General features: G+C 38.7%; 1 protein-coding gene across 2 annotated transcripts in view; it reads right to left on the bottom strand.

Moving 5' to 3' along the window:
• Nucleotides 1–15,007, bottom strand: part of PTPN1 (protein tyrosine phosphatase non-receptor type 1) — a 112,219-nt gene that overhangs the window by 28,327 nt on the left and 68,885 nt on the right. For both annotated transcript variants that reach the window (XM_060772120.2, XM_060772121.2), the window contains exons 2-3: nucleotides 8,682–8,772; nucleotides 5,423–5,523 (exon numbers count right to left, since the gene is read on the bottom strand). In XM_060772120.2, the coding sequence (XP_060628103.2) occupies nucleotides 5,423–5,523; nucleotides 8,682–8,772 (192 nt within the window). The remainder of the gene's footprint in view (nucleotides 1–5,422; nucleotides 5,524–8,681; nucleotides 8,773–15,007) is intronic.

Raw genomic sequence — 15,007 nt, 5'->3', positions numbered from 1 at the left:
TAGGTGGAAAGGAGTAGTAGAGCTGGGTGTCATCCGCATACAGATAGCACTGTACTCCAAAACTCAGGATGACCTTTCTCAGTGGTTTAATGTATATGTTAAACAGCATGGGGAACAAAATGGAACCCTGAGGAACCACACAGGTCAACAGTCGGGGATTCAAACAAGAGTCCCCAGTACTATCTTCTAGGTACGACCCTCCAGGAAGGACCGAAGTCACTGTAAAACAGTGCTTCCCAGTCCCATCCCAGGGTGATGACCCAGAGGGATACCATGTTCAATATAATCCAGGAGAACCAAGTGAGGCACACTCCCCCTTTTCTCTGCAAAGGTCATCCACTAAGGCGACCAAACTGGTCTCTCTTCCACAGCCAGGCCTGAAACCAGATTGAAATGGATCTAGAAAATCCGTTTCATCCAGTTGGGAGGCCACCACACACTCCAAGACATTACTCAGAAAGGGGAGGTTGGACACTAGCCAATAGTTGTTCATTATAGAGGGATTTAGGAATGGCTTTTTAAATATAGGTCGCACAACTGTCTCCTTTAGGCAAGCTGGAACTTTGCCTTGTTCTAAGGAGGCACTGGCCACCACCTTCATCCACTCTGCTAGCTCCCCTCTGGCTGGCTGGATTAGTCAGAAAGGGCAAGGATCTAGAATACATGTGGTAGTAGCTTCCACCTCTCCAAGGATCCTGTCCACATCATTACGCTGTACAAATTTCCCCACAATTAATCCTTAATATCAACCAAATATTATGCCATAAAATATACAAGTTAAATAATTCAGAATAGATAATGCCAGGAACTAGTGCCAGAGGATTTTGGAACTGTCTGGTCAAGTTCAGGAGTTTAAGCACAAAATGTCTCAGTGTCTTGCCAGACCAAAAAAAAAAAAAAAATCTGCCAGGAGATATAATGGTCCACTTCATAAGAAGACAGGCAAAAGATGAAGCACTTCAGCAATAGAACCTGAACAGGAGGAAGATTGATGGAAAGGAGGTGGAGATATTTAAGGATATGATAGTTCAGTTGCTGTGGAAAAAGAAGAGCTGTGCCTTTGTACCCAACAAGTTGAAATGTGCTAGCATTTCATTGGGAGAAACTGGAAGGAACCTCTCTAAGAAACAAAAGAGGAGGTCCAATTTGAACAAAATACAGAAGGCCAGAATTGTGGAAGTAGGGACCTTCTTGAAGGAAAAAATGATTCAGCCTCTTCTGGAAGCTCCTCAAGCAGAAAGAGCTCCTCAAGTCCCTTGAAGCATTGCAGGAGAAGAGGAGAAAGCTCTACCGTCCAAGGGTAAAAGAAGGAACATGGATACTGATGAAAGCACATAATTATAATAGATTATATCTTTTTGACATGGAATGTTCAGGGTATATAAACGTGCCTCAGAAAAGAAAGAAGATATTTCATTATTTGGAAAAACTGAAACTTGATTTGATTTGTTTGTAAGAAACTTCCATAAAGATGAAAAAATAATCCTAACAAATCCTAAACCAGGTAAAGAATTTGCAGAATCACCCAATAAGAAGAAAAATTTAGTAGTTTCATATGTAAACACTGCAATTTCTTCAGATATATTTTAATGTTGTCAATGGTTGTTTTGTGAGTGGAAATATACCAGGGACAAAATACTCTGTTGATTGGCTTTTGTGAACCAGAGAATAAATCTTACTTTTATGTGAGGTTATTCGCATTTCTGGAAGCATTGTATAAAAATTAGGAGATTGGAAGGGGTGATTTCCCCTAAAGTGGGTAGATTAGGGAAAAGGCTGAATGGACAATTTTGAATTTGGAGATGCTTATAAATAAAGTTGTCCCTCCATATTTGTAGTTCTAAGTTTTGCAGATTTGATTGTTCATAGATTAGATCGATAATGTTCTCTCTACAATCTCTAATTCAGTGGTTCTCAACCAGCGGGTCCCCAGGTGTTTTGGCCTACAACTCCAAGAAATCCCAGCCAGTTTACCTACTCTAAGGATTTCTGGGAGTTGAAGGCCAAAACATTTGGGGACCCACAGGTTGAGAACTACTGGTCTAATAATTACAGTGTTACTCTATGGTCAACTTCTTCCAGTATAGCTGCAGGACCTAGAGCTTCACAGAGAGAACACCTCTCTTTATCTGGTAAAGGAGGAGACTCATAGTATGATTTAGTACTGCAAGACATCTAACAACATGGAGGTCTGGGTCTGCTGGACCTCAAGTTATGCTTTGCAGCTTGTGCTCTGGTTTGTATTAAACATAAGGTTAAAAAAAAAACAACCCCAAGAATGTTGCCAGATCTAGCTGAAATGGATAAGCTGACAGTCCTGATTAAGGACACTGCAACAGAAAATGTTAAACAAGATTGGCAACTGGTTGTTGTAGATTTAAGGGATCACTGGAGTAGATCAACAGTTATAGCATTTGAAGCGTAGCAGATATTGTTATAAGTAGAAAGAATATTACCTTATTTAGTTTGAGAGATAAAGAGTTAATAACAAAGTTTATTTTAGATTAGAAGAAGTATGTTAGGAGGACAAATATTGCCATCACCTGGGAGACTGGAAGCCAAGCCCTGTGATCCACCCTGTTTTTCTCTCTCAATGTCCGTCCCCCCCTTAGTATTATTTGATAAAATGTGCTTGTAGATTGTAGTTCATAGAATGAGAGAGAAACGATCACAAGGGTCATCCAGTTCAACCCCTATTATTTGACAAGTGAATGTTTTAGTCAACATGAAAACTGTTATTTTGTTTGTGTGTGTAATATTTTCCCCTTAAAAACATAGTCTCTTAAATGCATGCCCTTTGTTTAATCTCTGTTTTGTGTATTTTAATATGTATTTTTACAGCAATGCATTTTAATAGGTGTATTTGTGGTATTTTTACAACATGCATGTGTTTTAATTATTCTGTAACCCACCTCGAGCCACGAGGAGAGGAGGGAAGAAATAAAATTATTATAATATTATTATTAAATCCTGATTAGTGGAACACAGATACTTGACCTCCAAGCTTATAAACCATCTGGGGAGATGTTTTTTTTAAAAAAAGGAAAAATTGCTTCACTACTGGTTATACCAGATAATGTTTCAGTTTTTGGGACCATCTTCATTACATTGACACCATTTCATATGTATTTTTGGCTGCCACATTTCTTGCTGTTTTAGTCTCAATGCATTTTGTGCCCAAATGCTTATCAGAATACTCTTTTAGCAGACAATTTGTCTATCTCTCTCCTCTATATAGCACCCAGCCCAAAAATGAGCTTTTTACTTCTAAACCAGGTTTTACATACACAAATTAAATGTAGAGCTGAACTTCATAAGATGATTTTAGAATAAACCTCCAAATGAATTTTGTTTTTAATTGTCATGTTGAACAAACTCCTGCATCCTGTCAAAAATGATTCATGCAGTCATTTGTTCAACAGAGACAAATGCAAGATTCTCCACTTAGGCAGAAAAAAATGAAATGCAAAGATACAGAATGGGGGTGCCTGGCTTGACAGCAGTACGTGTAAAAAAGATATTGGAGTCCTCGTGGACAACAAGTTAAACATGAGCCAACAATGTCATGCGGCAGTTAAAAAGGACAATGGGATTTTGGCCTGCATAAATAGGAATATAGTGTCTAGATCTAAGGAAGTCATGCTATCCTGCTATTTCGCCTTGGTCAGACCACACCTGGAGTACTGTGTCCAATTCTGGGCACCACAATTGAAGGGAAATATTGACAAGTTGGAATATGTCCAGAGGAGGTTGACTAAAATAGTTAAGGGTGTTGAGAACAAGCCCTATGAGGAGCGAATTAAAGAGCTGGGCATGTTTAGCCTGAAGAAGAGAAGGCTGAGAGGAGACATGATGGCCATGTATAAAATATGTGAGGGGAAGTCATAGGGAGGAGGGAGCAAGCTTGTTTTCTACTGCCCTGGAGACTAGGATGCAGAACAATGGCTTCAAACTACGGGTAGGGAGATTCCACCTGAACATTAAGAAGAATTTCCTGACTGTGAGAGCTGTTCAACAGTGGAACTCTCTGCCCTGGGAGTGTGGTGGAGGCTCCTTCTTTGGAGGCTTTTAAGCAGAGACTGGATGGCCATCTGCAATTTTCCTGCTTCTTGAGAGGGGGTTGGACTGGATGGCTCACGAGGTCTCTTCCAATTCTATGATGTTATGATTTCTGACATGATGAAGAATATGTCCTCAAATTTTCATGATGCAGAACTCTCAAATCATAATATGGGAAACATGGAGATGGCGGCTGGAGAACTGATACTGAGCTGCTCCCTTTTTCAGTCCAGCCAGATATGAACACCATCTTTTTAATGGGTAAGGCCAGGTACTTTTCTTGATGTTTTTAGTTTGCTTTGACCAACTTTAATGTTAGTAGCAGCTTAAGCTAAAGAACAACTCTCTCACACTATGTGCAAACTGATTTTGGTCCAGTATGTATTAACATTTATTTAAATTCTTTATATAGAATTTAGTCAAAACACATACAAAACTTCAAAATGCATCTTAGTAGCACAGGCCCAAGTACATGAAAGGCAAGGGTTGGAGCAGAAGCATGAGAACATGTGAGTAATTTGAAAGTACTTGAGGGAAGAAAATTCAACCAAAGGAAATAGCTTCAGAGAGAAAAAGTTACACGATTGATTACATCAACTAATAATAGGAAGGGTGGAGTACATAGCTTCCTGTATTGTGTTTTTAGGAAGTAGATGGTTTGATCCAACAATAGTAAGACATAAGCTGGAGCTAAGAAGCTAAAGCATCTCATTGAAACTGCCCATCCCCTCCCAGAAATTCATTTCTCAGATTGATCTAAGGATGAGAATACCAAATTTTACAAAAAGGAGCAATCATCTAGGTGGGAAGAGGAAGCTCAAACTGTGCTGGACAAGGTGATTCAGCCCATAAAACATGAAAATACTCTTAAATGAAAGAAAGAAAAGAAACCTTCAAGTGAAATCATTCTTGAGTGCAGCTGTAGAAAAGGCAGGATTTCAGAATGCTGAAAATGAACTATAATTTATAACTGTAGGTATACAGATGACAAAAAGCCCTCTTTGCATAATATTGCTTTTTTCAACCTTGTTATATATAACCAAGCCACATATGATCAGAGTTCATGAGTATGGTTGTTTCAGTGGGGTTCCTAATTCTTTGAAATCCATATTTTGTATCAGAAAGTTCCCCAGCATTCAACATAACGTGTCACTGGCAGGTCCTTATTTCGAAACTGGACCCCAAACTATTCAGCCAACTTCTCCTAGTTCCCACATCCTCTGTCTGATACTGTGCAACTCTACTGTAGTGAAATATTACGTAAGTGGGGAAATTACACACAAACTCATGAGTTTCAAAAAGTAAAGGGGAAAGAAACGTAACAAATAGATTATATCTTTCACCCACTCTCCAAAGCACTTACCTGCGTGAGTATGTAGCTTCTGTTCGCCTCTTCCATTTTTATCAAACTAGCATTGATGTAGTCATTATCACCTTGCTGCAGCTTAATTCGACTGTGGTCAACTGTAAAACAAGACAAAAACACAAAAAGTTTGAAAAATTTCTCCATTATTCATTTACAGTAAGTAGCTTATACAAGCAGATGTTTGAACATTTTTTTATTTCCAGACAATGAAATACTAAATGATACCTGTTTTCGTATATTGGGTTCTAAAGAGGGTTTTTTTGTTTTTTGTAAAAGGGAAGGGGGAAGAATGGCTGAGGTTTAACAAGGTCTGATACTGACAACTGATCTTATCATTACAATTTATAGTCTAGACCAGCATTTCTAAACCTGGGGATTGGGACACCTGGAGAGGTTGCAAGGGGGTGTCAGAGGGGTCGCTAAAGACCATCAGAAAACACAGTATTTTATGTTGGTTATAGGGGTTGTGTGTGGAAGTTTTGACCTAATTCTATCATCAGTGGGGTTCAGAATGCTCTTTGATTGTAGGTGAACTATAAATCCCAGCAATTACAACTCCCAAATGTTAAGGTCTATTTTCCCCAAACTCCACCAGTGTTCACATTTGGGCAAACTGAGTATCCGTGCCAGGTTTGGTCCAGATCCATCATTGTTTGAGTACACAGTGCTCTCTGGATGTAAGTGAACTACAACTCCAAAACTCGAGGTCAATGTCCACCAAACCCTTCCAGTATGTTCTTTTGGTCATGGGTATTCTGTGTGCCAGGTTTGGTTTAATTCCATCATTGGTGGAGCTCAGAATGCTCCTTGATTGCAGGTGAACTATAAATCCCAGCAACTACAATTCCCAAATAACAAAATCAATCCCCTCTTTCAACCCCACCAGTATTCAAACTTGGGTGTATTGGGTATTTGTGCCAAATTTGGTCCAGTGAATGAAAATACATCCTGCATATCAGATATTTATATTATGATTCATAACAGTAGCAAAATGATAGTTATGAAGTAGCAATGAAAATAATTTCATGGTTGGGGGTCACCACAACATGAGGAACTGTATCAAGGGGTCGCGGCAATAGGAAGGTTGAGAAACACTGGTCTAGACAATCCTTTAGAATGCTTATTTTTATAAACCTCTTCTTTAAATGAAGTCTTTGCTTACATTCTCAGAAAAAAGCTGAATCTCAATAAATGAGAAACTTAATAACTCTGCTTGTACTGTTATATATATTATTCAATTAATGTTTCTCCTAACCCAGAAAGCTATTATCAACATCCAAACCACTTTGACAGTAACTGCACTTCATTTTTAAAGAACTGAAGTTTACTCTATTTAGCCTACCCAGATATAGAAGAATCCCCTCATTTTACAGGAAAACCAAACTGACTGGAAGCCATATCATCATCATAATCTAAAACGAACAAAATCAATGGTGGTTACCACAAAAAGAACCCCGAGAACTGACCAGTAAGCAAAATTATGTGCAACATTATAGCTTCTATTGAGTTTTCCTGGAAGGCTCAACAGATTTCTAGTCTATTAAGTGATTGTAGAGGTTTTCTAGGATATGGAAAAACTGCATCTTCAACTTTAATGTAGACAGAAGATCTGTGACTACAGTGTACAATTCAATTTTTAAAAGAAGTGGCCATGAGATATCAATAGCCCTTGAAGATGAGCAGCTGCAAGATAACATCATATTTTGATTGAAAAAATAGGTTCAGTTAGATTTGGGCCAGGGAAACAGGACTTCAAATCTTCGGTGACCATCTCTTGGTCAGGTATACTTAATAAGGTCAATGTCATGATGAAAATGAGTTAGCCCAACATATGCTGCTCCAGGCCACAGAAGAGAAACCGCACAGGCTACATGGTTAACATACAGAGATCTTCTGAAAAAACAAGATGGCCCTCTTAGATAAAAGAATTTCCTGGTTCAAGCAAAGACAAATTAGTTAATATTTTATTAAAGACAAGAACAAAGGCTTTGCAGATAAAGAAACATTTTGGGACAAAATTATGAAGCCAGAAAATAAACTGATTGATAGATAGATAGATAGATAGATAGATAGATCGATATTGGAATGGTCTACAGAAATGGAGTTAATAAAAGACAAATGGACCACAAATATTGGACACACTATTCAATTAGAGGAGCGGGAAAAGGAGGAGTGGGACGACGAGATGGGACAATGCTTTTTATTAAGAGACGCGAATGATCTATGTTTTAATATTCTTGTTATGGTTTTATATTATGTATTAATGTTTTTAAATGTTTTATGGTGTTTTTGGGCATCAAATCATTGTCATTGTAAACTGCCCTGAGTCGCCTGAGGGCTGAGAAGGGCAGTATACAAATACAGTAAATAAGTAAATAATAAATACATAGAAGGTGTAGAACCAAAAAATAAAGTGGACTTACACCTATGATTTAAAGGAAAACTAGTTAAAAATTACGTACGGATGGTACATCACCCCCCCCCCCCAAATAGCTAGACTTTATCCAAAATTAAATGACAAATGTTGAGAATGTGAGGATCATGTAGGGTCTTTCTACCACATGTGGTGCTCCCACAAAATAGCAAGAAATTACTTTAGTAGAACCACGATCACTGCACACCGCACACTGCACTTATGTTATAACCCTATATTCCTCCCACAATATCAGCACTTTTAATCCTGTACCCACTACTCTGGACGGCCCAGTTTTAATAATTGTCTGATGTATTGTTACTGTTTTGTTTACTTGCTTAACTGTTTTAATTTGTTTGTATTGTTTTGCTGTATTGTTGTTCTGTGGCTTCGGCCTGTTGTAAGCCGCATCGAGTCCCTTGGGAGATGCTAGCGGGGTACAAATAAAGTTATAATAATAATATAATAATAATAATTACTGGAAAGAAATTCAGCAGGAGATCTAGAAGATATTAAAAATAAATCTACAATTAAAACTAGAATACTTCCTACTTGGTATTATAGAGACCGGAATGGAAGAAAACAAAGAAAAACTCTTTAACTATTTAGTGACCGCAGCCAGAATGAATTACGACCGCCTCTGGAGATCTACTACAATCAGTATATGAAAATCTAGTAAAAATATGCTAGAATTGCCAAATCAGGGAATGCTATTTAAATCAACAACTTTGTAAATGTGATGTATTCATTAGCAGCAGAAGTATACATTTATTTGGATATACTTAACATTGTGTAAATAGACATAAACTGACTTAAATGATTTCAGAGCGATAGAATACTTACAGGGGCTGACATCTCTGTACCTGTTGCGATTTTTGTTTTTAGGAAGTTTGGCCACTTTGCATGGAAAGTCACTGGCTTCATGTCTTATATCCTGGAAGGAAACAAAAATAGACATTAGTACATATACTTAGAGTTCTGCATATATAAAGTTCTTCCCTTTGGCAGTTAATTCATAGATATCACTGAAAGCTTTTGGCTTATCACTATAACTTGACTCCCATTGGAGAGTCTGCACAATGATTAGGAAAAAGTGGTTTTTAATTTATATGTGCTAACTACTATCTTTGGAAAATTGAGAGTTATATTGCAGGTTACAACAGTCACCCAAGTTGCTTTGGATACTACAAAAGTTAGAAACTACTTCTTCTTATGTGACATACAGCACTAAATACCATTTCACAGTCAAAACAAAATGTACCAGCATGGGTCACTTTAACTGGAAAGGGCTTAGCAATGTAAGCAGTGCTGCTAAACAGGGATATCTAAAGGAACACATTTGTTCTTCGGTATCCTACACACTGCCATATCATTAATACGTATAAATAGCTAAAGGCTACAAATGTCTGGTTAAGATAAGAACCCAAGTAGGAACCCAAGTTTTCTTGAGTCATCAGCAAGCTGTGCTAGAGCTACTTAATTCAAAAGGATTCTTTGTACTCAATATATTTAATATATCGTATTAGCAATATAGTTTCAAACAAATGAGGCTACCCAACTTCTATACCAATCACTTTAATCTTTTGCTTCACACAAATAGTTCAACATTCACTCAAACAACACGGAGGATTTTCCTGCAACTTCTGTATATATCACACATAAAATGGGAACTTAATAAAGAAAGTCCTCTGCATTAGAAAAATATGAAAGACATTGCAGTCTGCAAAACAAAGAGAAGTTATAGGATCCGGTTAAAAATTAGCTGGTGTAAGGAAACTCAAGAAATCCCAGGATAGGGATCACGCCTATGCACAATGAACTGTGAAGCTCAGTTTTAAAAGGCCATCCAAGAAAATTAAACAAAAAGCTGGGCCAAATGCATCATTTTCCACTAGGCTTGAAGCCATTTTTGATTTATTTTGTTAACTAAGTAAATGTAAGACAACTGACATGAAGACAATGCAAATTCACTTGGTTCCTTTACAGTCCTTTTAGACAATAATAGACATTTAAGTGCCAGGTTACAGTCAAGCGGTTTTTCACCTCCACCAACATGGAACACACACATTGTGCCAGACAGCTCTGAACTTGTAAATGCTACAAAAACCCTCTGAACTGCTAAGACTTCCAGATATTTTTTTTAATAAACATTCTCAGCATCTGGTAATATCAGTTCTCCAGTGTCAGAAATCATGCTTAAGCTGATACATCTACTAATAAGAAAAGCACTTCCTAGGAACTGGAATATGCAAAAACTATTGCCTGGAAAATGAAGCTTTCTTTCCTAGGAAAATGCTCAGGCGAGTGGTTGGCAGTCAATGACCGGTAGGACCTTTGCTGGGAGGAACTGGAAAATGCAATCATGCTGGTTCTTCTGTAGTACTAAATGGATTTTAGTACAATCATATTATCCTGTTTGGAGAGACTGCCCAAGTTGATGTTTGCTGGGTACCTGATTCTCAATGGTTCTGCTTATACCTGGAGGACCAATGAAGTACATTGGTGTTAGAGAAGAACCTTCAAATCTATCACATCCACACTTGTAGTCTGAAGTGGTACAGACTTCCAGATACCACTTTACAATTTATTTCCATTATAAGTGTTCCACATTTCTATGAAGGATAGAGGGATGGACAGATGGATGAACATACAGCTCCTGCCAATTTCCATGGCCTTACATATACCTGCAGACCTTTGGCAATGGCAAAAAAGCTGTCATTTTCCTTAAATCCGTTTCTAAACAACATGCTCTTTGCACACCTTATATTAAAGCATTTTCCCCTTGGTAGCACACTGGCAGGAAAATATATGATTTAGCTTTAGAATGAAGCACAAAATAGATAATTAATGTTTCCACGACTCTTTCTGGAGATCCACCGGTATATCATTCTAATGTGCCTTGTTTCAAACCAAATGTTAGCTTTCCCTCTAAAACATATTCCCCAAATTCAGCACCATATAAGCAGGAAGTGCAGTCCTAGTGGGGTCAGCAAAATCAATTTGGGACCATATGCCAGGCATAGATGTGGATTCTGTTCTAAGACAGAGGTAGCACTTTTAACATAATGTTAAGTAGTGAAAAAGATAAAAGAAGAACTTTGACATGAATTTTAAATACACCACATTTTCAGCGTGAGTCATAGGATACCAATAACCGCATGTGCCTGAATCATTTAGGAAAGAAGAGATATGGAGCCACTATAGCTTCTGTACTGGGGGGAAAAGTCAGCTGATCATTGTTCCTCACCCTTGGTATCTTTCTAGTAAATCTAAATTAAACAGCTTCCTGTTTCTTTTGTGAGTAAGAAGACTGCTTAAAGTTACACATAAAGGATCTATAGGTTGAGGTTGAAAAAAAAAGCCACGAAGAGCTTCATGGTTAAGATTTCTCTTTTGCTACTGTCTTCCAGGAGTCTTGCATGTCTCCTGGAAGGGTGACGCCTGGCTCGAGAGCAGTACGTGGGAAAAAGATCTTGGAGTCCTCGTGGACAACAAGTTAAACATGAGCCAACAATGTGATGTGGTGGCAAAAAAAGCCAATGGGATTTTGGCCTGCATCAATAGGAGCATAGTGTCTAGATCTAAGGAAGTAATGCTACCCCTCTATTCTGCTTTGGTTAGACCACATCTGGAATATTGTGTCCAATTCTGGGCACCACAATTCAAGAGAGATATTGACAAGCTGGAATGTGTCCAGAGGAGGGCGACTAAAATGATCAAAGGTCTGGAGAACAAGCCCTATGAGGAGCGGCTTAGGGAACTGGGCATGTTTAGCCTGAAGAAGAGAAGGCTGAGAGGAGATATGATAGCCATGTATAAATATGTGAGAGGAAGCCACAGGGAGGAGGGTGCAAGCTTGTTTTCTGCTTCCTTGGAGACTAGGACGCGGAACAATGGCTTCAAACTACAAGAGAGGAGATTCCATCTGAACATTAGGAAGAACATCCTGACTGTGAGAGCCGTTCAGCAGTGGAACTCTCTGCCCCAGAGTGTGGTGGAGGCTCCTTCTTTGGAAGCTTTTAAGCAGAGGCTGGATGGCCATTTGTCAGGGGTGATTTGAATGCAATATTCCTGCTTCTTGGCAGGGGGTTGGACTGGATGGCCCATGAGGTCTCTTCCAACTCTTTGATTCTATGATTCTATGATTTGCTACACCTACTAGTCACATAATAAGGGACTATCAAATCTTGGGCCTAATTGTGTCAAATATGGTACAAATTGAAGTGTTGGCTTAGACATAGGTTTGTCAGGTAAGGAAGGTGACCTTGCCCAGAGGTTGCAATTATGTTATGCAAGCATTGGGAAACTCAAGCCTGTGGACCTATCCTTGTTTGTCAGGTTCTCCAACCCAGCTAATTGAGTTCTCTGATTAGATCCATCTGCTGAGATAGGAGACTGGGCATGAAAGTGACTGTATGGGGAAGGTAAAAGAGGAGTGAAGCAGGGCAAACTGTTCTTAAAGTGTCAGTTAAGTCTGGTTTGCCTCATTACTGAATCAGCACCGAAAAAGATCCAACCCATGCTTATGAAGTTCAGTGGCAACAACTGGTCCACCGAAAGGTCCATAGCCTCCTACCCTAAAAATGTATCTCACCATAGTGTCTTCTGCTGCTCAAGTTTCACCTCCTTTATGATAAAGCCACTGAAACAGGTTTTGTAGAAGAGAAGCAGATCAGTCTGTACTTTGATTGTAATCGCTAAATTCCCTACTGGCCATGCCAATGTCCACCCCATCCCAAAAACACCTCCAATTCCAAGTTTTGCTTATTTGTGTTCAATAACTGATAAGGGGAATCAGAATTCCAACAAAATGCTTTGGGCACTTATTACTGGTATTTTCCTGTCAGCAGAGCAAGCAGTATTCCTGGAGCCTGAAATGACCCCAGATCCCTCTCCCTTTTTGCATTGCAACAACTTAAGAGTGTTTACTACCAGGCCCATCTGCAACTATTTATAGAGCACAAAATAAAACAATAATTCATGTTTTTATAATTGAAAACATAATTTAATTTAATGTACTTCATACAGAGCAGCTTTTGAATGCTGCAGCAAGTATGTAACATAGCCACCCACCTTCTTATGGGACTAGAAAAGAAGTACATCATAAAGTTCAGATATTTACTGGGACTAATGAGCAATAAAGCTCTGAGTCATGGAGGAAATGTCTAAAACAAGGGCTTTTATTTATTTCAAGGTGCCCAAAGAACTGGAGTATAAGAATGCCAAGAAAAGCAGCTGTAGGACCCAAGACAAGAAGTGAGCATGGGGAAGGTCATTGCAGCTCTTTCCTCTGAAACCCTAAGGGGCTGTGTATCATAGTAAGCAAGGATCACACTGCTAAAGAAGTCATATGGCACATTACAGCTGAACATATGGGTCTTTATGTTTCACATCTACTTTGTTAATGGTATTCAATATAGTGAAGAAGCAGTCAACTCCATTTCTACACAAGCATATATGATGATCGGTGTGAAGACGTATCAATGCCACCAATAAAATGTAAAGACGTGCGTTAATCCCACCAAATGGGACCACCAAAATACTGTAAGGAAGTTCCTAGACTGCTATTAAATTAAACTGCCACCAATATGTTTAGAGACGCTGGTCTTAAAGTCTCTGTTTATCCCTAATTGCGTTGTGCGGTAACTTTGGTAGAGTGAAATGCACCGAACGTAAAATCAATGGAGGAGGCAGGTTTAAAATAACAAAGAGAACAAGTTTATTGTTAAACAGAGCGTATTGTTGCAATATTGAGATGTTGAGCTTGGCATATGCTTGATGGTTACAATATGGCTTGGTTGAGATACATTCAGGCTTTAGATGTTACAATCTTATAAACTCCTTCTACAGTGAAGTGCTTTAATATTTCAGTGTTCCTTGTTGTGAATATTCACACTGTTTGTCCTATACCGGATCAAACCACTGATCCCCAGTCTTCCACTACTGGCGATCCTAAAACCCCCTCTGTTAGATTCTTTTTAACTCAAGCAATCTAACGAGGTTTCACCTTCAGCTCCCTTGCTGAAGAAATATTCACAAATACCAAGAACTAACTGAATCTATACTGCTTCACACCACAGAGCCCTAACTGACTCTGCCCTCTTCTCAGGGTCTCTTCCTCCTGACTGAGTTACTCTCTCAGAGTCCCTACTTGACTCTGCTCTCTCTCAGGGTCTCTTCCTCCTGACTAAACTACTTTTCCAGAGTCCTATCTGACTCTGCTCCTCCTCTCAGGGTCTCATCCTCCTGACTGAGTTACTCTCTCAGAGTCCCTATTTGACTCTGCTCTCCCTCAGGGTCTCTTCCTCCTGACTAAACTACTTTTCCAGAGTCCTATCTGACTCTGCTCCTCCTCTCAGGGTCTCATCCTCCTGACTAAAAATTAACTGTCACTTTCAAACCTTTTTCTCCTTAAGCTCCGCCCACCTCCTCTTCTGCCTTGTCACCATGGCAACCTATCTCTCACAGCTAGGACATGGCAACCAATGTAAAACATAAATACAGTTTAAACACAGTATAATAAACACTTTATAATAAACATTTCTCTACACCTTCCCCCCCAGAAAAATTATTTTTGGACCATTCTCAATCCTAGAATGGCAAAAATAATTCCACATATTATTCAACAATAAATACATATACATCAATTCTGAAAGGGAAACATATTATGGTTAAGTACATTTCAATTACACATACATACAAACCTTTAACCTATGGAATCCTAGATAAGGCGTCCGCAACTATGTTTCGTTTACCTGAAACATGTTTAATTTCAAATATAAAATCCTGTAAACACAAACTCCATCTTAACAATTTGTTATTCGTACCTTTCACATTATCTAACCATTTTCATTTGTTGACATACTACATTCATCAGAATGCCATTTTTTACTTAAAACTTCCACAACCTCTCTACGCTGTGGTTGGGACAATTCTATGTTCATATCTACCCGATCTAAATTTTTGTACTGTTCACGATCACCCTCCCAAAAAGAAAAGGGACCGGATTCCTCTTCCGAAACAACAAAGCATACATTCGCAGACCTTACAACATAAGGCTTTAACATGTTTACATGGACTCTTCTTTCTACATTGGAATGTTCATCAAAAATATCATAGTTTATCTGGCTGTGCTTTCTGATGATCTTCCAGGGTCCAGACCAATCCAA

This window comes from Anolis sagrei, chromosome 4 (genome assembly GCF_037176765.1).
Source record: "Anolis sagrei isolate rAnoSag1 chromosome 4, rAnoSag1.mat, whole genome shotgun sequence".
NCBI classification, from domain to species: domain Eukaryota; kingdom Metazoa; phylum Chordata; class Lepidosauria; order Squamata; family Dactyloidae; genus Anolis; species Anolis sagrei.
Note: the sequence above shows the minus strand (reverse complement) of the source record. Positions and strands in the feature narration are given on the sequence as shown.